Source organism: Lissotriton vulgaris, chromosome 3_1 (genome assembly GCF_964263255.1).
Source record: "Lissotriton vulgaris chromosome 3_1, aLisVul1.2, whole genome shotgun sequence".
Classification (NCBI taxonomy): domain Eukaryota; kingdom Metazoa; phylum Chordata; class Amphibia; order Caudata; family Salamandridae; genus Lissotriton; species Lissotriton vulgaris.
Genome location: NC_141689.1, coordinates 537,990,991 through 538,017,986, shown reverse-complemented (window position 1 = coordinate 538,017,986; position 26,996 = coordinate 537,990,991). Strand labels below are relative to the sequence as shown.

Below are 26,996 nucleotides of genomic sequence, written 5' to 3'. Positions count from 1 at the left end.
ATTAAGTGAATCATAGTAAATGCGGTTTATAGTCATGCATTGGGGGGAATGGGATGGGTGGACCAGGAAGTTAAGAATCCATAAGAATTTAGCATGACTGATGCACAGCCTACCAACCTTCAAATAACAATTTGCAGCCATTGCAAAACCTGCACTTACCAGGCTGAAAAAATAAGTTAAATTGTTTACCTCTTATCCGAAAAGGTATTTACCCAATAGCTATCACCACAGTAATTTCAGAATTTGACAAAATAATGTTATCCATGTGGGCATGGTGGTACATCTGTTGTCCACTGGTCAGGTCATCCAGAATGTTCCACCAAGACTGATATTTGGCATAGAAAAAAGTCAACCAGATTACCGCCTAACTAAATAATCTCAACTGAACTGTAGGAAAATAGAGACCAAACTTCTTGCCCTTGTCCACTAAGTCCTCATTTAACTGCCTACATAAACCACAAATGAATTTTCAAATTCCAAATCCAGATTTAACCCATGACCTACTAATTTCACCCTCATAAAATTGGCTTAATCCAATTTCCCTAGAAATGCGGGTAAGATTCCCCAGTATACATGTAGAAAATGTAGGCAAAGCATGCCTACTCATTCCAACCTTAAAGCACTTCTGGAGCCTTGGCTGGCTCCAGTTTGAAATGTAGATGTTCTATGCGTTTGGCTTTTTTGATGGCTCTGTTAGCTAGATTCAGAGAGCCTAATGCATAACTGCCAATCTGACCACTTGAAAGTTTCCATCTGCTGCTTCTTTGTTGGAGGGCTTCTAATTTCTTCATGTGTAGTTCTTTCTGTCTAAGGATTGCCAATCAGACCCTCTATGGCAGAAACCAGCTATTGTTAAAGGATTAAATCCCCTCTCTATGATATGCAGGTCAGGGACTTTTAGAAGTTCCAGGAACTAGAACCAACAAATGAGAGGTCGTTCCACCTCTGGCCGCGGCGCCCCTCTGGAAACCTGCTAGCATCAGTAGCAGCAGGTGATCTGAGCGTTAGTAAATATCCAATAAACTTGGGTCTTTTCATCCTGTTTGTCTTATTTGCCTTGGGGCCACTATATAAGCATATGAACTGTGCCAAGAAGCTTCATGAGGTGTGTGTTCGGGTTAGAATCACTACACCCAACCTATCTCTAGCCTTCTGCACTGAAAAGTAGCGTTTCGTCAGGTCATAGCCCTAAGGCATGGCCCAGCGCTCCTGAATTTCATATGGGACACAGCTGGCCAAGTTAGGTACACACAGCAGCCATTTTACATGTGCAGTTTCAGCAGCTTATACCGTACTCTTATACATGCTTCTTCTATTTAAGCAAGAGTTTAAATTATATTGCACTTTCTTTCCTGGCTGCTAAACCCGCTTTTGGACTGCACTTTACTACAATCTGCTGCTACTGATGTGTTGCTGTTGAGTTATACCTTATTTTATTTTGTCACAACCTGTACTTATTTGCAGAATACCTGATTGTTTTTATAAGCCCAACACTGCTTATAGTCGGCATCCCATTCCCTTCCGTTTTAATGTCTCACCTAAATCTACGCAGACTGCGCTTTTTATCACCCACATACAACAAGAACCCGTCCAACGCTAATTGGAAGATTCTTTTTTAATCACTGTTGTTTTATTGGTTGCTTTTTTCATAACAATGTGTACTGTCGTTTGAATTATGGTTGTGCTCTTTTAAGGATATATCTTTTTTATCCAAATAAAGATTATTATTATTATTGGCAGCTTATATCCTCAGCTCTCCTACATTCAAGCTTGCCATTCAGGCAAGTATGCCACCAGATGAACAGGTCAAAGCAGAATAGCATTATCAAAAGGTAAATAAAGCAAAGTGAGTAAAAATATGTGAATGGCAAGTCATCCAAATCAGTCGAGCATGTGGAAAAACAACACAAGCTTTTGCAACTGCCATTCCTAGACAAACCTCTCCGGTTCACTGAGCAAACCTTTAGTCGGATCAGCAAATGTTGCCTCTTCTCACGATGTAGTCCATCGAGCATAGGAGCGCAAGGTCCACGTATACAGTAACTCATCTAAACTTTTCAGCTTAAATTCGTCTGTAAAACTCTTCTTAATGTTTCCAGCAGGAAGCAGTAAACTTCTGTCGGGCGGTAATGGCGCAGGCTAACAACACGGTGGACAACTTGTCTGTGAACCTATTTTCCGTCGCTCCCTATCCCCCCGGAAGAGCGGACATCCAGGTGTCAGACGGCGACAAAGCCGGCGCGACGCTCCTGTTCTCGGGGGTCTTTCTGGGACTGGTTGGCATCACCTTCACGGTGATGGGCTGGATCAAGTACGAAGGCATCGCACACTTCGAGTGGACTCAGCTGCTCGGGCCCATCCTGCTGTCCGTCGGAGTGACGTTTGCTTTGATTGCCGTGTGCAAATTCAAGATGCTGACGTGCAAATCCTGCAAACAGAACGAGGACAGGGCATCAGAGGGGGAACAGGCACCCAGCGGGCAATCTTTTGTGTTTACTGGAATAAACCAGCCAATTACTTTTCACGGTGCCACGGTGGTGCAGTACATCCCTCCCCCTTACGCGGCGCAAGATGGCCTCGCTGTGACCCCCGCCTGCGTGCAGCTCGCGCGCAACTCGCCCAGAAGCGTGGCTTCCACGAGGGTTCCTCCAGCCACCACCACAGGTCCTCCCCAGTACTACAGCATATTCCCTTTGGATAATCCAGCCTTTATTGAAGAAGAGGCCCCGACTGCATGGCCGGTGCCCGGCGATACACAGGAGAGGTATGCTATGGGCTCCATGAAGTCCCAGTCCAGCTGTTGGCCATGGAATATATTCCTCATACTGCTGCCTAAGGCAATAGGCCTTCTGTGTTTTGATTGACCATACTGGATTAACAGGTCATTCAGGAGTGGAAAATACAAGCCTTACAGGTCCATTTGAGCCTTAGGTTTCTTTGGTAGGGAGCATTTGTTTCAAAATAAGATCTTTGGATTCAGTCGATTTTTAGGTACAGTCGTGAGCGGGTTGGCTGGTGAAGCAGCAACACGGTAATTTAGAGATGATTAGACATCATTTATTTAAATGTGACTTCTATTCTCTTCGACTATTCATGAAAAGTAAAGCATTCAACTCATTGCTTTTGTAGTATATTGTAGCAGAGCACTATAGCTACTATGGTCCACAACACATTGCTAAAGGGGGGCTTTTAGCCTATGTACTGCCATAAGGGGACGAGCTGAGAAGCAGGATTCCTTGGTGGCACACATTGCTGCAGTTGAGCTGTTTCTGCAAACATTGCTGTTGTTGTGCTGTTTTTATGCACTGCTGCAGTTTAGATGTTCCTTTACACATTACTGCAGGTGAGCTGTTTCTTTCCACAATGCTGCAGTCAAGCTGTTTCTTTACACGTTACTGCAATTGACCTGTTTCTTTACACATTGCTATAGTTGGGCAGTTTCTTTCGCCATTGCTGCAGGCAGGTGAGCTGTTTCTTTCCACATTGCTGCAGTCAAGCTGTTTCTTTACACGTTACTGCAATTGACCTGCTTCTTTACACATTGCTATAGTTGAGCAGGTTCTTTCCCCATTGCTGCAGGCAGGTGAGCTGTTACTTTCCACATTGCTGCAGTCAAGCTGTTTCTTTACACGTTACTGCAATTGACCTGTTTCTTTACACATTGCTATAGTTGAGCAGTTTCTTTCCCCATTGCTGCAGGCAGGTGAGCTGTTTCTTTCCACATTGCTGCAGTCAAGCTGTTTCTTTACACGTTACTGCAATTGACCTGTTTCTTTACACATTGCTATAGTTGAGCAGTTTCTTTCCCCATTGCTGCTGGCAGGTGAGCTGTTTCTTTCCACATTGCTGCAGTTGAGCTGTTTCTTTACACATTACTGCAATTGACCTGTTTCTACACATTACTGCAATAGGCCTGTTCCTTTAACATTACTGCAGGTATGCTGATTCTGCAAACATTGCAGCAGTCAAAGCTGTTTCTTACACATTACTCAAATAGGCCTGTTTCTAAACACATGGCTGCAGTTGAGCTGTTTCTTTCAACTTTGCTGCAGTTGAGCTGTTTCTGTAAACATTGCTGCAGTTGAGCTGTTTCTGTAAACATTTCTGTAGTTGAGATGTTTATTTACCCTTAATTGGTCGAGGTATTCTATTGTGTTGTCTGTCTCTGGGAATGACTACCAGGGGGGCAAAGAAACATTGGGTCGTGGTGCAAGTCCTTGTTGGCAGGTGGGGAACCGAAGATCACAGTTTTAAAGGTGCTGCAGGATATGAATCTCTCCTCTGACTCCTGTCTCTGCCCTAGTGTGCTTGGACTAAGCTGGTCCAGTGGGCTGGGAACAATTAGCTGATGTTAGTTTGTGAACCGTCAATTTAATGTCTCACCTTTTCCCACGTTTTGAACTAATGTATTTACGCATTAGGGAGTTCTGTAAACGCTGAGTGTTGCTATATAGTAACTCCAGATCGCTGACAGTTAAGGGATAAATGGCACCTGATTGTTAGATGGGGAGTTAAAGACCATTCAGGCGAGCTGAATAACTATGTCTGATAGTCTTCCACACAGCCTTCTTGTTTCCATATTATCAAGTGCCTGAGTTTTGTTTTTGACTTCGCTTTAAAACGCCTGTATATTGTACCGAGTCAATAGACGCTTATTTCTATAGGAATATAAAAACATTTTTCTTTGGTGTTTACATGGTTTATTTGTTAACTTTTGGTACGCAGACGACTTTTGGCTCATTTGTGCAATATAAAGTTATAAACATAAAGTAAATACCATATTTGTGGATCTGCATTTTTAGGCATGTGGAAGGCTCTGCGCAACGTTGTTCAACCTTTGAAAACCACTCTTTTCTAGACAAAGACTTTTTTCTGGAGGCCTAGACCTTCTACTTATTAAGGCTGGATTAATGAAGTCAGTATATTTGCTTTGCATGGGGCCGAAATCGGTAAAGTAAAAAAGCATTCTTGTCATGAAAGGACATTTACTAGCACATTTTATTGGGAAAGGCTGCAGAGCAAGGAGATTCCAGTGATAGGAGAGTGAGTTGAGATACCTCCCACTGAAGGGACTCAATCTCTTTTTAGGGATAGGTGTGACCATTTCTAGAAAAAGTAAAATAAATCATATAGTTGTGTTTACCTTATGTGCAGGAACATTGAGATATATATATATATATATATAGTATGAGTCTCTTATTGAATGTGCTGACATGTGAATGCCAAGCCAGCCTTTCGAGGGGACATCTGCTCCTGCAATCCTACTGAAGAAGGTTGAGTTTGCTTGCTATACTCTTTCTCTCAGTACAATGTGGAGTTGATTTGCAAAAGTTTGACACAAATAGTTTTAGAATGGGAGTGCTAGAAATATCTTATAGAAATGTAAGCACCCTTGAAAAACCATCTAATCAAGCAAGGTAGCAAAAAAGCCCCCTGGTTCAATGATGACCTTAAGAAATCCAAGAAGATCTGTCGCACCCTCGAGAAAGCCTGCCGAAAAAACCCAACCACCGACAACCTGGCCACCTTCAAGAACGCCACCCGCAAACACCACCAACTGATCCGATCCACCAAGAAATCAGCTTTCAAGGATCGACTCGACAACAACGCCCACAACAGCAAGGAACTATTCAACATCGTCAAAGAGTTTACCAACCCCACTGCTGGCACCAACGACATCACTCCCTCCCAAGACCTCTGCGACTCTCTAGCCTCTAGCCTCGTTCTTCCACAACAAAATCGCTGACATACATAACAGCTTTGGAGACCAGTCCACCCCACCCCCCCTCCGAACTAAAACCCCCCTCCAACAACCTCTGCGCCTGGAACCCAATCACCACTGAAGACACCATCCGCCTGATGAACTCCATCCACTCAGGATCGCCAACCGACCCATGTCCCCACCACATTTTCAACAAAGCAGACTCCATTTTCGCACCCCATCTCCGAGACGTCATCAACTGCTCCCTCAACTCCGCTACCTTCCCGGAAAGCTGGAAACATGCCGAACTCAGCGCCCTCCTGAAGAAACCCACAGCAGACCCCACTGAACTTAAGAACTACCGCCCCATTTCGCTCCTCCCATTCCCTGCCAAAGTCATTGAGAAAGCAGTCAACAGTCAGCTCGCCGCCTTCCTCGAATCCAACAAATCCCTCGACCCTTCACAGTCCGGCTTCCGAGCCAAACACAGCACCGAGACCGCCCTCATCGCAGCAACAGACGACATTCGAACTCTACTGGACAACGGAGAAACAGCTGCCCTCATCCTACTGGACCTCTCCGCAGCCTTCGACACAGTCTGTCATAACACCCTTATACAACGCCTCAGCAACGTCAGAATACAAGGAAAAGCACTGGACTGGATCATCTCGTTCCTCGCCGGAAGAACCCAGAGAGTCCGCCTCCCCCCTTTTAGATCAGAGGCCACCGAAGTCATCTGCGGCGTACCACAAGGATCATCACTCAGTCCCACCCTCTTCAAAGTATACATGAGTCCCCTCGCATCCATTTCGCGCCAACACAACCTCAACCACAACTCAACATCATCTCCTACGCAGACGACACCCAGCTAATCCTCTCCCTCACCAAAGACCCAAACACCGCCAAAAACAACCTACACGAAGGGATGAAAGAAGTAGCTGAGTGGATGAAGAACAGCCGTTTAAAACTGAACTCGGACAAAACGGAAGTCCCCATCTTAGGATCATCCCCCTCCGCCTGGGACGACTCATGGTGGCCACCGGCCCTGGGAAACGCACCCATACCAACGGACCACGCACGTAACCTGGGCTTCATCCTGGACTCCTCCCTCTCGATGACCAGACAAGTCAACGCTGTCTCATCATCATGCTTCAACATCCTACGAATGCTCAAAAAAATCTTCCGCTGGATCCCCACCGAAACAAGAAAGACGGTCACCCATGCACTGGTCACAAGCAGACTGGACTACGGAACACCCTTTATGCCGGAACCACAGCCAAACTACAGAAAAAACTCCAACGCATCCAAAACGCCTCAGCCAGACTCATCCTAGACATCCCCCGCCAAGCTCACATTTCTGGTCACCTAAAAGACCTCCACTGGCTCCCTGTCAACAAGAGAATAACGTTTCGTCTCCTCACCCACGCACACAAAGCCCTCTACGACCTAGGACCAGAATACCTCAAAACGCGCCTGTCCTTTAACACCCCCACCCGCCAACTACGATCGTCCAATCAAGCCCTCGCCGCGATTCCACGCATCCAAAGATCCACCATGGGGGGAAGATCCTTTTCCTACTTAGCAGCCAAGACTTGGAACTTTCTCCCCACCCACCTCCGCCTCACACAGAACCACCTCTCATTCAGAAAACAACTAAAAACTTGGATTTTCGATAAGTAAGTACCCCCCCCCCCCTCCCTCAAGCGCATTGAGACCCTCTGGGTGAGTAGTGCGCTATACAAATTTTAAACTTGAACTTGAAACCTTGGTAATGGTGGAGGGTTACCAAAAAGTGAAAATACAGACAGATAGACATGGCATTGAATCTTGTTATGCGTTTTAATTTAGATAATTTTATTAGTGTTATCAAGTTATATCGAATGCACGTTTCAAATGACATACATTATTCATAAAATAAATATATAAAGCATAAGAGCTAGAATTGAAACAAGCTATCATCTACATCAACATAACTTCATAAGAGAAAAAGGCTGAAGAGAAATGAAATGCAAAGCATAAGATACGGAGCAAAAAGAGGTAAAGCAATCAAATAGAGGCTATATTGTATTGAGGAACAGCCCTAGCAGAAGATTGGATTTTAAAGAAATTAAAAAACAGAAGCCAGAAAGTAGCTTTCATAGTCTTATCTTTGACAGTACATGCACTAGCGGTACCAATTCCATTATTGTCAGAAACATAATTCCCTATGAATAATAAGACAATTTAGACAGATCTTTCCATCACTTTATAATCTGTTTGAATGCTATTGCAATTATCAAATTATTAATAAACCTATTTTGATAAGTACTCTATTGTGTTGGGGACACCTATTAGTGTACCTCTTTATTTAGAGTCCCTTTTTTTGTTTTTACATTGTACCGTTTTGTAATATTTATCTAACAAATATGAACCTGTGTAATGTGTTACATTTTAAGAGTTGCGTAAAATGTACACATGTCAATTTACTAAAATTCGGGATTGTAATCTGTGCCATTATTAACCTTCGTTGCTTGTTTAGTCAAAAAGTAGCAACACCTCTCTGTCTATAAAGGCTTCAGCCTCTACATGTATCTTTAGCCTTTCCCCCTCCGTACAGTTTGTTGTCACAGTGTACTTTGGTGGCTGATGATCTAAATATGTGAACATTTCAATTGTACACTACAAGCAATCTCTGTTTGCATAATTATGTTACATGCAATGTTTGGCTTACAATGTTCAAGTGGAGTCAGTGTACTTAGCAGTGCAAACATGAGGAGAAATCCCATCAATGAAACAATGCTTTTAACTTAAGTAGACCTTGCAGGTGTAACTCCCCTCCCCTTTGGGACTATTGTGGTCGTTCACTGCACTCACTCCTTTGACGAATGCTTGGGTTCATCTGGCGCCCCACCACTTTGAAACTTCTCCAGCGCGACTGGCTCCCAGAGTCTCCTGCTTGCCCCATGGGTCTTTGAAAGGGGTTCCCACACAGCCAAAGAAAGAAGGGTTAGGTATACCTAATGTGATGAACTACTCTATACTCCCAAGCAGTGTGAATGGAGCAGATGGTAGGCCAAAAAATACTGCTGCTTCAAGGAGCATATTATTGTCAATAAGCCTCTATTGCTGATCCATTTTTTTCAAAAGAATTAAAGACTGGAAATAATGTACTTCACATCAGCAAAATTAGCAACGCATTAAAGTTAATTCATGATAACAAAACAATTGAAATACAGTGCCCAAATAACTGCCAAGCCATGCTAGCATGTCAGTTCATCACACTATTCGTTGGGTTTCATTGACCAGAGAAAACAATCTGTTTGTATGTCAACATAACGTCATTTTGTGCAAAACATGAGTCATATTTTGATGAGCAAAGGTAGAGAGTTTTACTCTCTTCTCATAATTAAGGTAGGCCACCCAGACTATCAAATAAAAGATATAGGCCTCACCAACTTGCTGAGCATTGCAACCTATATTTGAAACGGGGTGGCACAAATTTTAATATTGAAAGAAGAGAATTACATTATGCTGGTAGACGAAACCCCTCTTACTTTTCTACTATTTCTGACACTTGCATGCAACAGAAACTGCCTGGTATCAAATTCAGTTCCCCCTTACATCCTTGGTATTCACAGTGTTGAAAAAAGCTGTTGCATGGTTTGTGCCAAATGAAAACATGTCATCATTAAGACTCTTCTAAAAAGAAAACACCATCTGCCTACTCATCCACCTTGCTGAACTATCCTTAAATGTCGCTACTCCCATTGGATGGTAAGATCTTTATAGATCACCTCGCAAGTTTCAATTTTTATTGAGCTTAAGTAACTACTTTACCATGCTCCAGCTCGGGTTAGACCAGTACACTTGACAGCCTCTGCCGTATCCTCAATGATGGTGGTATGGCTGCCCTCATCCTATTAATGTGATTAGCCATTCTATCCTTCTGCACTGCATCTCAGAGATGGGCAGTACATCACAATCCCTCACATGTTTTACTTTCTTTTTATCACACCATTCACAGACTTCCACTCTAGTCTTCTTTTACATTGCTTTGTCCCACATGGATCATCCTCAGGTCAGATTCTGGTTAACCTCTATGCTGCTACCTAACACCTCTCTTTTACTACTTTGTATTATCTTTGCTCTTTCTTGCTGAGACACAGCTCACTACCTGCTAAATAGACAACTGGATGGGGCCAAGCTCCATTCTATGATGGTATGACCTCCACTGCCATTATAATAAGGACTTTTAAACTGAACTCTGATTAAAGTGATGTTGAGCTAATTCTGATGCTCATCTGAATCACTGACAGATTATCGATTTCTAAAAAATCGACCTACTATAACATCGAGTCTCTAATATCGATAGCACTAATATCGACACCCTATACTTAACATGAAAACTACAATAATATCGAGCAAACTATATCGATGCACAAAAATATCGTCTACAGAAATATCGTTAGCATTATTTTCGAATACCATAATATCGACACTCAATACTACATATACCACACTACAATAATATCGAAAACAAAAATTTCGATAGCACTATTTTCGTCAATATCAAAATATCGATAGCTAAATTATACTCCTTTTTTTATATATAACACCAATAAATCTATTCTCTAAGTAATACACACATTTCTAATGACTTCACTAATGTATTTTCAAATTATTAAGTAACATTTAGTGTACAATATTGTGTATTCGCAAACTGACAAAATTTGTATATAAACTCTTTGTAAACATACTTATTTAATACTTAGTACTCATTTTACATAATCTTTATTTATTACAAGACTTTTATTTTACATAAATATATCATTTCAATTCCTCAACATAAACTATATAAGAAGATATCTCTTAAATGTTTTACTTAAAAAAAATTCAAACTAACCAATAGTAACTCGTCTTTACATATCTGACCAATCAGATGGCAAACTTAATTACACATAGACTATATAAACCAATCACAAACAGCCATACAAGTTGCAGGAAATATTCTTCGTGACCACATACTGCCAATTTTGGGAGCACCATCTATATTCTTCTCTTCAAGAAAATTCGTCCTGAAACTACAAGTAAGTAATCATATAGCTCTGTTAATAAATTCTAATTTTTTTGTCTATTAATTATAGACCAAGATTTGTAACCTAATTTGTTATTTATTTATGTACTTTACCTTTAAACAGACTCTACAAACAAATCAAGTTATACTTCAACTTCAAGATGCAGGACACTTTAAATTTAAAAAAGGTATCTACAAATGTTTAACATTTACTTAACGTTCTTTGCCAATTATTGGCCTAATTTAAAACTCTATACTTTGTTTCTTAGCCTGTAAATCTTAATACATAGTGTGAAGCCAGAATTTTTTGAGGAAAATACGTTACAATGCTGTGTAAAAAATATTTTCTTCCTGTTCTTAAATATGTTTTAATGTGCTTTTACTCATAATACATGTGTCATCCTCGGTTCTTTTTAGCAATTAAGTAACAATGCTTTATAACAAATGTGTATTATTTATATAACATATAAACGCTTTAGTAATTTTCATCAACTTTCTCTCTAAACAGAACTCAAAGGTACAGAAAAGAGATAATTCACATCAAAGAACAAACATTCTGCTACTACTATAATTCTCTTGGTAAGATCATAAATAAAACATAACTAGTCTTTATAAACTCTATGGAATGTACTAGAAATAAAATGCCTCTTGTTATGCATCTGTTAGTATAATCTTCCTGTTCTTAAATATGTTTTTTTGTGCTTTTACTCATAATACATGTATCATCCCCGGTTCTTTTTAGCAATTAAGTAACAATGCTTTATAACAAATGTGTATTATTTATATTACATATAAACGCATTAGTAATTTTCATCAACTTTCTCTCTAAACAGAACTCAAAGGTACAGAAAACAGATAATTCACATCAAAGAACAAACATTCTGCTACTACTATAATTCTCTTGGTAAGTTCATAAATAAAACATAACTAGTCTTTATAAACTCTATAGAATGTACTAGAAATAAAAATGACTCTTTTTATGCATCTGTTAGTATAATCTTGGAAATGTCTCTTTTTAAATTCAAATAAACAAAACTATTTTTAGAGACGTTATAACGTAAAACAAAAGTTACCAAGAAAAAAATTGTAACTTTTCCTATAACATACTTAATTATTTCTCAACAGACCGTGGCAATAGAAGAACAACATCTAACTGAACAAGCATCTACTTTCGATAAATAGAACATTACTGGTGGTAAGTAAATTACTAGAAGAATACTAGCTTTATTTAAAATCTTTTATACATTTCAGATTGTATTAATATTTGTATATTAACTTTTCTAGATACCAGAAGTCAAGAATGACTGATGATGCAAGATTTATTACATCTCAGAAAGGCAAATTTTTGTTATGCTATATGGGCTACATTTATACTCAGGAGAAACAAAAAGACCTTAAAGTGAATTGGAAGTGTACAAAATATTACTCCAATAAATGCTATGGCCGTGCTACAACAAGGGAAACTAGTGTTATAAATACCACTGAACATAATCACCCACCAAACATCTCGGAAATAGAAGTGAGATCCACTCTTCAAAATATCAAGGAATTAAGTACCAGATCAGAACTACCTACCAACGTAATTCTGAAAGAATTACTACCTAAAGTTCCCAAAGAAGCAAGAGGTCAGCTACCATCTATTGCTACCATTAAAAGAACAATAGCAAGAACAAAAAAAGCAAGTAGACCCAATATACCAACTCCTAAAACTTTTGAAGAAGTCATAATTCCGCCAGAGCTTGTAATTACTCATAATGACGAGCCATTTATATTTTATGATAATCATAGCAAGGACAAAAGAATAATCATGTTTGCAACTAATAACAATATAAAAAAATTAACTGAAAGTACTACTTGGATGATGGATGGTACTTTTTCTATATGCCCAAAACCTTTCTACCAGTTATACACAATTCATGGGCAATATCATAATACCTGTATCCCCTTCATATATTGTTTATTACCAAACAAACAAGCCACTACTTACTCAGAAATCTTACAAAAAATAAAGGAACAAAGTTCTGACTACTTCCCAATGAAAATCATCATAGACTTCGAGCAAGCTATGATTAATTCTATTTTGAAAAGTTACCCACACACATCCATTCAAGGATGTTATTTTCATTTCAATCAATGTCTCTGGAGACATTTACAAAAATCTGCCCTTAGTGTTGAGTATGCAACAAATATAAATTTTGCATACCAGATCAAACATCTCATTGCTCTGGCATATGTACCAGTAACTGATGTGGCCGAACATTACAATTTGTTAATTGAAAGTCCTTTCTACACCCAAAATGAGCAAAGACTCGCCCCACTTTTAGATTACTTTGAGGACAACTGGGTAGGAAGACTACATAGGTCAGGCCACAGACGCCAGCCAAAATTTGCAATTCCCTGGTGGAATGTCTATCTACCAACACTCAACCAAGAAGCAAAAACGAACAATGCTGTTGAAGGTTGGCACAATGCCTTCCTCTCTTCTACTGGACGTACAACACCCACATTACACAAGCTAGTCTCAGCTATACAAAAAGAGCAAAGCTTTCAGGAACTACGTATGCAGCAATCAGTCATACAACTGAAACCAAAACTCTCTAGACAAACTGCTCAAATGTATTTATATCTTCAACAGCAAGTCCAACTATATCCTACAACAAGAGAAATGGAATATTTAAAAATGATAGCCAAAACATTGAACTAATTGCTATAACTAAATTAATTGATAGAGATCAAACAATATCCTTAATGTAAAAAAACACATATTTTAATATAATAAAAAAATATTTATTTAGTCTAATTTATTTTTTAACACTATTCTAAAAAGACTAAATAAATATATTATTATATCACAATATTTGTTTTTAAAAACTGCTTCCATCCAAATAAAATAACATACATTTCTAACTTACCTTTAAATAGAACATCATAAAGATAATCCTTTACCGACAATACAATGTGTAAATATCAAAGACTTAATCCAACAAATCATTAATTATGTTTTCTTTAACTCTGCAAAAACTATCCATCATCCAAATTAAACGACTATTTAAATGCCATTTAAAATAACGACTGTTATCTTAAAGTGTGATAAATATTTCACAGAACTCAAAATATAAAGGAAGAATGTAAATCATCTCCGTTCTAACAACTGAAACACACTTCCTTTCCCTTAAAAAAAAATTATCGGAAACGGAAATAGCTGTTTCAAAATACGAGAAAAAAAAACAGCTAAACAATCCCACCGACATAACACTAACGAGTATCCCAGAATATATAAACATAACATTCCTATTTATTTATAATTTAATTAAATTATACCACATACTCATTAACTCCAACTATTTTAAATGGCTCAAAAATTCGCGACCGAAAATACGTATTGATTCCACTCCATTATATGTAAATAGTCATACTTTAATTACCAACCCCAAAATAACAAAATATAACCTTTAATGATAATTTACAATACTTTAACAATATAAAAGTAGATTCGTACCTACTCAAAAGTGAATCTGCTTCCAACCGCGACTTTCCCTTTACCAAAATAACGCAAAAAGACAAAGAGTGGTTACAAAATAAACGATCCAAATTATATGTAACTGTGAAAAGTACTACTATAAATGTCGATTATTGTTATACATATGGCTCTAAATTATGTGTAATGTAAAAAAAATTGTATATTATATTGTGAATAGAAAATGTTTTTGCCTGTATATTAATTATATATTACATACTTTTAATATTTATTACATTAAGTATGAAAATATAAAAATATTTAATGTAATATTTATTAAAATTATTATATAACAAAATGTGTAATATTGTATTTGTTTATCAGATTTAATTGTTTACAATATGACTAATATGTGAAAATTGTTATTATTAAAACGTATTTATTAATAATAATAATCATACATAAGAATATTGTAATGTTAAAAGAATCATTGATGATGATGTACATGTTCTAATTAGGATATTTATATTATATTATAAATTTAAAAGTGTTCATATGTTAATATCATCATCAGTATATCACTATATGTATTAAAAATTTGTGAATTATGTTTTTCATTACACATGTTGATGTTTTATTAAGAAACAATAATAGTATTATGTATGTATAATATCATACATTGCATTATGTGAACTAACCATTTTTTCTCTACAAATTAAAAGTACTTGTCAAGAAAATTACTGTAAAATGTGATTATTAAAAGGACATTGTCCTCCATTTTTGTTTATATGTATACCAAAGATAGCTTAATGAAATGTATATATGTTCGTATATTTCAAGTGTTGAATAAAAAAATTTACAGGAAAGAAAACTGGTGTCATTATTTTGTATTACCTATGACAAAATAATTTTTATGTATTTTTGCAAATGTATTATAACTGTAATGTTCTATCTATTTCTATATACCACATGTAAATAAATAACATACTATACACTGAAGTTATAAAAATTATTATTCATACACCCATATACATATAATATCAATATTTGAAAGACACATAATTAAATGTTTAAATATTCCGACTCCAATAACCATTTACTTTAGGTAATTGCTTCTCAAAAACCGTGATTAATTTACAATTCGAAATGCAATCACCATTTAATTAGAGTAAGTGCAGGACACAGAACATATTAAATTTACTCTTCCAACTCCAATTAACAATTAATTTAAGTAACTGCAGGACATTAAATAATAATTAATTACTATAAAAAATCAAATGTAAAAAAATGAATAATGTAATATCATTAAATTTAATTTAATATAATAATTTTAATTTAAATAGAATCTTAATTTATGTTTTCCCTGTACCCCTATAATAAAAAACTGACCCTGAAACCTAAAAATACCCCTTTACCCACAAACTGAAAACTGACTCTGAAACCTCACAAAACCCCTTTACCCACAAACTAAAAACTGACCCTGAAACCTTACAAAACACCTTTATCCACAAACTAAAAACTGACCCTGAAACCTAAAAATACCCCTTTACCCACAAACTAAAAACTGACCCTGAAACCTGACAAAACCCCTTCACCAACAAACTAAAAACTGACCCTGAAACCTAAAAATACCCCTTTACCCACAAACTAAAAACTGACCCTGAAACCAGACAAAACCCCTTCACCAACAAACTAAAAACTAACCCAGAAACCAAAAAATACCCCTTTAACCACAAACTGAAAACTGACTCTGAAACCTCACAAAACTCCTTTACCCACAAACTAAAAACTGACCCAGAAACCTAAAAATACCCCTTAACCCACAAACTGAAAACTGACTCTGAAACCTCACAAAACCCCTTTACCCACAAACTAAAAACTGACCCTGAAACCTTACAAAACACCTTTACCCACAAACTAAAAACTGACCCTGAAACCTAAAAATACCCCTTTACCCACAAACTAAAAACTGACCCTGAAACCTGACAAAACCCCTTCACCAACAAACTAAAAACTGACCCTGAAACCTAAAAATACCCCTTTACCCACAAACTAAAAACTGACCCTGAAACCTGACAAAACCCCTTCACCAACAAACTAAAAACTGACCCAGAAACCTAAAAATACCCCTTTACCCACAAACTGAAAACTGACTCTGAAACCTCACAAAACTCCTTTACCCACAAACTAAAAACTGACCCAGAAACCTAAAAATACCCCTTTACCCACAAACTGAGAACTGACTCTGAAACCTCACAAAACCCCTTTACCCACAAACTAAAAACTGACCCTGAAACCTGACAAAACACCTTTACCCACAAACTAAAAACTGACCCAAAAACATAAAAATACCCCTTTACCCACAAACCAAAAACTGACCCTGAACACTTAAAATACCCCTTCGCACATACACAAAAAACAGACCCTAAACGCACAAAATGTACCTTTGATAAAACTACCCACCCTGATCTACTATAAACTCTACATCCCACTCCTAAAAATATGATACATTTATTTATTTAATATCTACTACATTATATATTTTTGATTCTTTTTACTACATACACAAAATACCTCAATTTAGAACAACAACCTAATAGTGTTCATAATTTAGTATTTAAATAATATTTATATAAAATTTCGAATCGAAACTAAAATGAAATACAAGGCGAAATCTTTAGTTCTATGATTAGAGTATACTTTGTTTATACACTACCCACCCTTATCCCCTTGAAAATATACATCCCACTCATATCATAATTAGACAAATATTTTTAGAAAATATATGAAAATAGTATAATTACAAATATATTTTAGTACATAGACAACAGCTAACTTAAAAAATAAGTACTATATTCGAAAATAATCAATATCATTTCGCAAAAATCGAAATATTAATTTCAATTTTAGAAATTTCGCAAATTTATATGAAATTGCGAAAATTTAATTTATATAATTACCCTATATATTTTTAAAACACTACCCACCATTATCCCCTATAAACTCTACATCCCGCTCCTAAATTTATAGTACAAATATTATAAAAATTTTATGTAATATTTTAATATTTATAATTCTTTTTTGTACATACTCAAAAATTATTCATAATGTTTAATGTACTCCCTAAATTTCGATCACATTTCGACTACTCCCCAAAATTTTTTTTAAATATCGAAATTTTGAAATCTAAAGGAAATGCGAAATTTAAAATTTTACAATTTCACTATACTTTTTTAAAACACTACCCACCCTTATCCCCTATAAACTCTACATCCCGCTCCTAACATTAATATACAATAATTTAGTAAAAAAATAAATATTTAGATATATTTACACAATTTAATAATATATATCCAAAATCAAAGAACAAATAATTTAACAATACTCAATAATTTTATATAAAATTTCGCATTTATAAATATTTTGAATAAAATTTCGCAAATTTATAAATTTACTTCAAATGCGAAATTTATTATTCCATATTAACACAATACTTTTTTAATACACTACCCACCCTTATCCCCTATAAACTCTACATCCCACTCCTAGACTTCTAACTAAAAATAATAAAATTAAATGTAAAAATTATCTTATATATAAACAACATTTAAATAAATCATTACTTAACATACTTTAAAACATCACTTTTACATATCGATATTTTTGACAATCGATATTTTCAGCATCGATATTACTGATTTCGAAATTCATGTCTTCGATATTTTTGACACACACATAAATCGATATTTTCTACGACGATATCTTTGTTTCCGAAATTTCTTACCATCGATATTTTGGACTCGATATTATGGTACATCGACATTAACAACTCGATATTTTGACTGTCTACCGCTCATCTTTTATCTGGATCCAGGTTGGATGCTTGCCTCATTGGGATCAATCCCCACCCCTTTTATCAAAATCCTCAATCCAGGGGCAATCTTTGATTCTGCTAATTTGGTACCCCTCCCCTAAAGTTAACAAAGTTGTAGCTACCTTCGTCTTTATAACTAAAATCATTCCTCTTCATCCTAAAACATTTCAGATAACTATACTTCAGGCCATAATCCCAGCATGTTTTTTCTGAAATTTGTCTTTAAGACTTCAAGTGCTTTAAAATATAGCTGGTCATGTCATTTTTGGGCTTAATTACTGTGCCTCTGTCTGTCGCCATGAGATGCATAAGATAGGTTTCAGTAACCAAAAGCTCAATTTTCAAACCTTTTACTATATAGGAATGTGTTATATCTGCTCCAGGCAAGTTATACTAAAAATGCTTTAAACTTTAAACTCCTAAGCATAGTCTTTTGTTGCTACAGCATGACAGCACACCATTCTCTTGCATTCCTACCAAATATTGCTACACTTTCCTGTATCACTTTTGTCCTCAGAGCAACATCAATCCCCTTTGCGAAAAGCTTAAATTGTGGCTATTCTCTAGATGCTTTAACATCTGACTGCTGGTCGCTCCAGCACCCATTGTTAAGTAAAAGTTGCACTTTAGAAAAACATAGACACACTACTTACATCAACACCATCACCCACGCTCACATAGCATACACCCTACTTAACAGAGCGAATACGCAACCCTCCCTTTATCCATATTTCTTTTTTGGAAATGTTTCTATTGAAAGTTTCATAATAACACATGAAAATAACAGTTATAAAATATGTTCTCACAAAGTACTCTACTATAAACAGAAATACTAGAATACATAAGATCCCAAAAGGAACCAAAATAAATTCACCAAAATATGACTTGTCTCAGAGACAATGAGCCAGATGTACTATCATTTGGAATAGCGATTTTCAAATTGTGATTTTCTCCAAATCGCAATATGGAAATCGCTATTTTTAATGTATAAAACTTTTATTTTTAAATGACCGATTCCTAGTGGGCTGCAATCAGCCTACCTTATGAATATTAATAAGGAAGGTCACAGTTTGCAAACCATTAGGAATGATAGCTGTCAGAGGGATGGTGGCCTGCTGGGGTCTACAGATCACCATGTTTTTGATTGCGTTTAAATAAAGCAATTTTTTGTTTTTTTTTAAATGCAGCCTGTGTTCTTTAAAGGAAAACGCAATGAAACATTTAACTTTCTTTTTTTAAATTTCACATTTGCGATGCGAATGGGTTGCCACCAATTTTGAATTGGTGGTAAAATATTAATGTTTTGTGACCAGAATTCAGCCGCATAACATTAATACATACCACTATGATTTGGCATTTGGAAGAGACGCCCTAAACATACCCCTTTCAAATACCGAATTGCAATTGCATTAAACTGTGCATTTGTGATTCCTAAATTGTGATTTTTAGGAAATCACAATTTAAGAATCGCAAATGCTTATGCATGTAGGAATCGCAAAAAAAAAACTCCTACACATACAGGACCCAATTCACAGAACTAACTTGTGGCAAAATCCTAAACTTACTACTTTTGGTATTCACAGAAAGCATTTAGTAGTCTTAAATTAGGATTTTGTCTTAAATTAGGATTTTGTCTTAAATTAGGATTTTGTCCTAAATTAGGATATTGTCTTAAGTTAGAATTTTGTCTTAAGTTAAACTGAAGTTTAACTTAAGTTTGTCTTAAATTTAATTTAAGACATAATCCTAATTTAAGACAAAATCCAAATGTAAGACAAAATCCTAATTTAGGACAAAATCCTAATTTAAGACAAAATCCTATTTCAGGACAAAATCCTAATTCAAGACAAAATCCCAATTTAGGACAAAATCCTAATTTAAGACAAAATCCTAATTTAGGACAAAATCCTAATTTAAGACTACTAAATGCCTTCTGTGAATACCAAAAGTAGTAAGTTTAGGATTTAGTCGTAAGTTAGTTCTGTGAATCGGCCCCACATTAGTTCCGACTCGCAAATTGCGATTCGCAAATAAGGAATTGCTTCCCATTCATTCCTATGGGCTTAGAGGCCCATAGGAATAAACGTGAATTGCATGCGCAATTTGCGAGTACCAAATAGGTACTCGCAAATTGCGCATGCAATTTCAAGGGTGCAAGTGTGCCAAAAGGGTACCCTGATGCACCCCTGAAATAGCAATTTCAGCACATGTTGCACACACACATGCCCCAAAGGACATGTATGTGTGCAACATAGAATTTTGAAAAATGCACTTTTGTGCATTTTTCAAAGTATTTGCAAATTACCATCAACTTTGACTTGATGGTAATTTGCGTTTCCTAATTGCGAAATTGCAATTTTTTTGGTTGTTGCATTGCATTTAGGGAATCACAATTTGTGATTCCCTAAATGGAATCGCAATTTAAGTAATCGCAATTTTTGTGATTACTAAAATAGCGATTTTTGCATTCCGGATGATGCATCCCCAATGCAAAAATTGTGGTTGTAATTTGACAGATTGTGTGAATCTTCCTCTTTGTGACCGCAATTTTTTAATGATATATGTGCCCCTAAGTTTTGTGTTTGAGGATAAAAAAGTACTTCTGAAAAAACTTGCTGTTTGCAACCTCAAAAATGGTATGTACATCGGCCCAAAATTCTGTATAGTGTGTAAAACAGGTCTGAGTGCATTTTTATTTATAGTATGTAACAAGAATACAGATACAGCCTAATTTATACTTTCTTTTCTTTTACACATAGCACACAGTTATTATGAGGAAAAAATGTAGATGGGAATCACATTTTCCTCTCATATTTATTCCCTGTCTGCTGTCGTGCTAAAATAGAGTTCATTTTGAACTTTAAAAGGCAGGTTTCTTGAGGTAAAAAGTGGGGTGAAATGTCAGACCTTGTGAGCACAGTTTCTCTGCACATTATCCCCATCCCACCTATTTATGGAAGCTTTGATGTCTTATGTGCTAGCCAGATACTTGCAACAAAATTTATCATTTTTTCACGCAGCACACTGCAGCAAGTTACCTTGCTGCGCGGCACTGCATGAAACAGAAAGGGCAGGAATGTGCCATACTTAACATTATACAGCACATTTCTGTCCTTTCCTAGTGCTAGCACACTTTTGGCTGCCTAGCACCAACACAGGCACTCTTTCATCATGATGAAACCGTGCCTCAATTGTAGGCAGGATTGTTATTGTGCAGGAAGGAACATCTTCCTGCACAAAAACAATCCTCACAGGTATTTCCTCTTTCTATGTGTGCTGCAGAATGCAGTACAGGTAGAAAGAGGAAAAATGAAGATATTTCTCCTTGTTATGCCTCACCTAGGGAGGAGTAGCATTGTGATACATTCACAGGTCTACCACTAATGGTAAATCTGAGAATGCACCAGAATTCATGGGTGGATGAGTGGGAACACCCACTTTCCTCCCATGGAATGCCTCCCTGCCGCAGAGCAACACAAGATACAATTTGCGCTGCCTCGCGTTACTCCAGATTTATCAAGCCATGCAGAGGCATGCAAGGTGGCTTTGAGCGGCTTGATAAATGTCATTTAGGTTTTGTGTAGGCTCTTGTGCCCTCTTGCGTGGCGCAAGGGCGGTGCAAAACCTTGATAAATCTGGACCGCATTCTTAAACTCCAAGCTTCTTGCTGGCAACTAAAATTGTTGTCTTTATATGTGTGGCAGCCGCTTTTGATGTCAGCCTGTGGGAGAGACAGCTTTAACATTGATCATGACAGAAAAAACAGCAGAATGTACACACAACATTCTGTCAGAAAACCGCATGTTTACTGAAAGATACGGTCTTCCATACATAAGGCGCACACACATGATCCACTCATGCTGAATCAGAAACAGCATATTGGCGAGCTGGGTATAAATGAGGGTGACAGTTTCCATCCCTTGCAATACTTCAAGGAAATCAATAGCATCTATAAATAACGGGTCATATGTTTGGATGAAGAACTTGTTTGTCGAAATCCTTGATCAAAACCTTTCTATTCTAATCTGAGACTGAAGAGTCATGAAAGATGTTGCTCATTGAGCCCCATGTCATTGAATGAAAACACATATTTACAAATGCTTTGCATTTCTAAACATAAGCAGCACTCAACATAGTCATTATTGATCCCAGTTTCTGTTTTCTCCACAGCCTCAGTGCAGTAGAGGATCTTCAGCAGCCAGACGATTTGCTAGAAGAGGAGAGTTATGACTGCTGCCCGCCTCCCCCATATGAGGAAATATATCCTGTGGTGTTGCAATAAAACTGTGATCCCAATTGCTGTATTTGTTTATTGTGAAACTCCGAGGTAATCAAAACTTGATTTAAACGAAGATGCTGGTATATTCAGCTACACCATTTTTAGCAGAGATATGCATGGACGACCTGATGCTGAGTAGAGGGAAATATGCCTTGCACATCAAAAGCATCTCAGGATCCACACCATCGGGCTATTTATCGTTGACTTAAAAGACAGGACATCAAAGATCTTTATTTCAAGTGATTGGAAACATCATAAAGTTACAGGATTTTTTTAAAGAGTTTATGTGAAGGCACCAAAGATCTGTCACTGAGGCGAGAGGCACACATCTTCGGACCCCAGACTGAGTGCACTGAGGAAAGGATCAATATAATGAGGCTGTTTTTATTCCTTCATCCATCTGTGCATAAGGACTTTATAAACAAGAAGGTTCACCAGCAGCAGTAACATGGTGTGGTTTATCTGTGTATCAACTGTCGGTTAATTTTCTAGCCTATTGAGTCTCTCAATTTCAAGTACACTGTTGGTGATATAACTAGACATCAAAACCATCTAATCCCATAGCCAATCCTAACTCAAATAATTCCGCTTTAATATTTAACCTCTTGCTAAGAGGCTTTTCTTGCATAGCCAAGGCACCTCCCACATTCCATGCACTTAGTTCTAAGATATAAACTCCCCACAACCTCTATGAGCCGTCTTTCTGCTATCCATCCCTGAGCCCTGCAAAAGACAAGACTGTAGCTTGCGATTTTGACTTCTCAATCTGCACTGACCAAGGAAATGGGAGTGAAATTCAGAAACTAGTTTCTCTGCAGCTCGACTGGCCTCATGTCCTTAAAAACAGTGCACGCGGCCAAAATGAGCATGTGTTAATGTTATTGATATGTCTAGGGCACAACTGTTACCAAGAGGTGTCCTGGCGCTAGCGGAAATCCTATCGAGGCCTAAGCAGGGGACGAGTAATGAAGATGATCAACCAGTAAAAAGCCAAGTTTTAAGGGCCTTCCCAAAAGCAAGCAGATTCGTCATGCATCTGAGATGCGACGGGAGGCCATTCCATGCCCTGGTTGCCCGACCGCAAAACTTCTGCCACCCCAGTTAGCTCTCTTTACAAAGGGTACCACCACCAATTTTGCTTCTGCAGAGCGTAGTGCTGTCTTTGGTGTATATCAGTGGAATAGCACTTTTAGGTGATTGGGCCCAGTTCCTTGAAGGGCTTTATATACTGTGCATAGGGCTTTGAACTTGTCACGCTTTCTAACGGGCAACCAATGAAGCCTTCTAATCTCAGCCGAGATTGAAGCCTATTTTGGTATGCCAGTAAGCAATCTGGCAGCTGCATTCTGCAAAAGTTGAAGTTTGTTCATAAGCCCTTCCTGGATATTGATATAGAGACTATTACAATCGTCAAACTTGGACATGGCTAGAGTAGTGATAACTGTTTGCTGGCTGTGTTTGGGAAGAAATGGCATAACTTTTTTACATGATTTCAGAATATACGATGTCGATGAGACTACCGAATTCACTTGATCCCTAAAACTGAGTTTATTTTCTATGTAGACACCCAGATATTTTACCGTTTACTTTTTTAATCAGGGTGGGTAGAGGACCCAGTGTATCCGGCCACCATTTTGGAGTCCAGAAATTAGGGTCATTAGCAAACAAAATCACCTGCTTTTTACTGGAATTAAGTTTAAGGCAGTTTTGGGCCATCCAGATACTCACCTCTGTCATGCAATCATGGAATTTATGCGCTATTTCCTGTAGCTTTCCTGGCAGTAGTGACATCACATTTTGGGTGTCATCTGCATATGAGGTCAGCTTAAAACCGAAGGATTCAATCAGGGTAGGCAATAGTGACAATCAGACATTAAAAAGATTTGGGCTCATAGATGACCCCTGAGGGACTTCACAAGGCTAAGAAAAAGGTTTGGCTGAGAATTCGCCGAGGGAAACTGTCTGTAACCTATTTGTTAGAAAGGATTTGAGTAGTTTCCAGGCGGTGCCCTGGACTCCAATCTCCCGCAACGGGTCCACCAATAAGACATGATGGACTGTATCAAAGGCCGCTGAGAGTGGAAACAAACACTTATCTAAAACAACCAAGAAATATTCAGAACCCTACAAAATATGAAAGCAGAAGATAGTTCTAGCCCATACTTCCTCCTTCTCACAATCCTTGCAACCTTCCCTTTGTCCTCACTTTACAAGCTCTCCATCATCCAACATACCTGAGATATCCCCAAATTCAAAGTCAGAGCACACAATTTTGTCAAAATATGTTCCTTTACTCATTATGTTCTGAATTCAACCATGACTGCTTTAGACAAACTAGTTACTGTTGGGTACTCAGATGGTACAGTGTCACTTGTCTTCCTAGACTATAAGCTGCTTTTGAACAACCAGTCTTTCCACTTAACTCTACGTCCAACAGGATGAAATGTTCTTCTCAGGAGAAGCATTGAACTTTGTGATATCCTTAATAAAAAACAGAGCCCAAACATCATTCCCCTAATTTTTCTGTTTTAGGGCTCTAGTTGGAGGCAGTAGTCTCTATGTCTTCTAATTGACTGATACCACACATACCTTCTTCTAAATTAAAGGTAAAAATATGACATGGCTTTCTCAACGTCTTCAAGGAACTGATGGAGACCAACTGCTTACATTGTAACTACGTCAAAACTGAATTAATTGGATAGTATGGCCACTTTCTGTAAAACCCAGATTTATCCTGCCTGTCCACATCTCTCACACTCTAGAAGTGGGCCAACAGGCTACGTCTGTAGGAGTCGCCTTCGATCTCAAGCTCTCATTCTCAGTATGCCCCCAGAAAAATAAATGGGCACTCATGAACCCTGACAACAATGAGTGAGCTGCAGCCTCATCTCTATTAAAACTTCTTTATGACTGCCACCTAAGTCCTCAGACTCTTCCAATGTGATTACTACTGATCCTTATTCTTATGCCTTGGAAATTGTAATTCTGCTTGATTGATCTAGTCTTCCAGCAGATTCAGCCAGTCCCAAGCAATGGGATCACACTTCTACACCGGTCTCCATCAGATAATGCATGTGTCTTAAAACCACATACATAAGAAGCTGGTAAACCTTTGGCAGCGAGACAGAGAAAATCCCACTGTACATACTAACCTCCCAAGTGATGTTCCATGTACAAAAAGCCTACATGCTCTGGTGAATGGTAGTTTATAGTAGCTGCTTCTTGCCTCTGGAGTTCAATACCCCTGCACCTCAAAAATATAGTTGTCTCTTTTCCATTTGGAAAGGTACTGATACAAAACATCTCCTCATAGGCCTTCAAATCAAGCTGGAAGAAAATCAGCTAGCTCACCCCACCATCCTCCTTGACAATCACCTTTCCTCCTATCATTTACCACACAGTATTTCTACATCTCCATCTTGTCTCAACCTACTCCATAAATGTACATGATGTTCTTCCAAATAAGGCTGTAAATAAAATAAAATATGAGTATTTGTCAGTTGTCTCCATATAGCTCCCGCATCACACTTTTCACAACTCTCGTGATTGTTCGTAAATAGTTACCTAACTATTGGCAAGTGCAGTCAATCCTAATTTTCAAGGAGTAAGATTGTGAAGCATGGTGTGTTTTTTCACCTAAAGTACTTGTGAATAGACCAAGCCATAAAGTACTTACATGCACTTGCAGTACTCAGTTTGAATGACGCATGTGTTCTCTCTCCAAACAGACACCTAGACACCTAGAAGTAGTTGCGAGTAATAATGTATGTTGAGTGGCTGCAACTACCATTTTGAACTACCACTTTGAAGCACGGTGGGATAATCCATTTGGTGTACAGAGCTGCACAAACCATATTAGAAAATAAAATTAAACAAATGTGAACACAGTATTCTGTTGTATTATACTCCCTTAAATTGTACCTTGTGCACTATTAAAGATACCTTACTCTGTGGTGGGTAAAGTGAGAGAATATCATGCAGAAGAGAACATTCTAGTGTATGTCTGTTTATTTGTTCTCCTACCCTACATGGAGATGATCTTTGATGAGATGGACTGTGACTATTGACAAAGGGAAACCTGCCTCAAACATTGCTGTAGTGAAATACTGAAAGCTTAGTTGAAATGTAGACCACAAGAGCAGTGGGTTTTATGAAACATGCTTGCTGCCTGTGCGTGCTCTCTAGCCAGTGGAGTATGTCTCTCCATACTTGCTGCTGATTTTCTGTTCCCACAACCAAGAGGCACATTCAAAGGACGTGTACAATTTTGTGTACCAAGTCTTCATCCCTCATCCCTCTTCAACTTACAATTTAACTTATGTTGTCTCTACTGCATGACCATCATGATTGCATCAGGATGCCGGATGTGTTGGCATGGCCAATTAATTTATGATTTAGATTAGAGCATCTTCAGGTACACCACTGAAGGTAGATCCTGCATCTTCCCCTTCACCAAGGGGGCAAACCCAAGGCTTCCGTTCAGCATTCGGAAGAAGGATGCCTTACAAGTCAGTGGATGCCTGCCACTCAAAAGGATGGTTACGGTCTACAGATCTGGATAAAACGATAGTTGTTTTGGCAGGGTCCTGACTCCTTTCCCTCTTCTTAGTTTTAAGTGATCTTGCCAAATGT

General features: G+C 37.7%; 1 protein-coding gene across 1 annotated transcript; it reads left to right on the top strand.

Moving 5' to 3' along the window:
- Window positions 1-2,082: 2,082 nt before the first annotated feature.
- On the top strand, window positions 2,083-22,803 carry TMEM174 (transmembrane protein 174). Its single transcript, XM_086962985.1, has 2 exons — window positions 2,083-2,764; window positions 22,256-22,803. The coding sequence occupies exons 1-2, from the start codon at window positions 2,130-2,132 to the stop codon at window positions 22,365-22,367; spliced, it is 747 nt and encodes a 248-aa protein (XP_086819111.1). The 5' UTR covers window positions 2,083-2,129; the 3' UTR covers window positions 22,368-22,803.
- Window positions 22,804-26,996: the final 4,193 nt, after the last annotated feature.

Coding starts and splice junctions, on each gene's coding strand:
- TMEM174 (XM_086962985.1), top strand. CDS start 2,130: ATGGCGCAGGCTAACAACACGGTGGACAACTTGTCTGTGAACCTATTT. Junction 2,765..22,255: donor CCCGGCGATACACAGGAGAG/GTATGCTATGGG, acceptor TTTTCTCCACAG/CCTCAGTGCAGTAGAGGATC.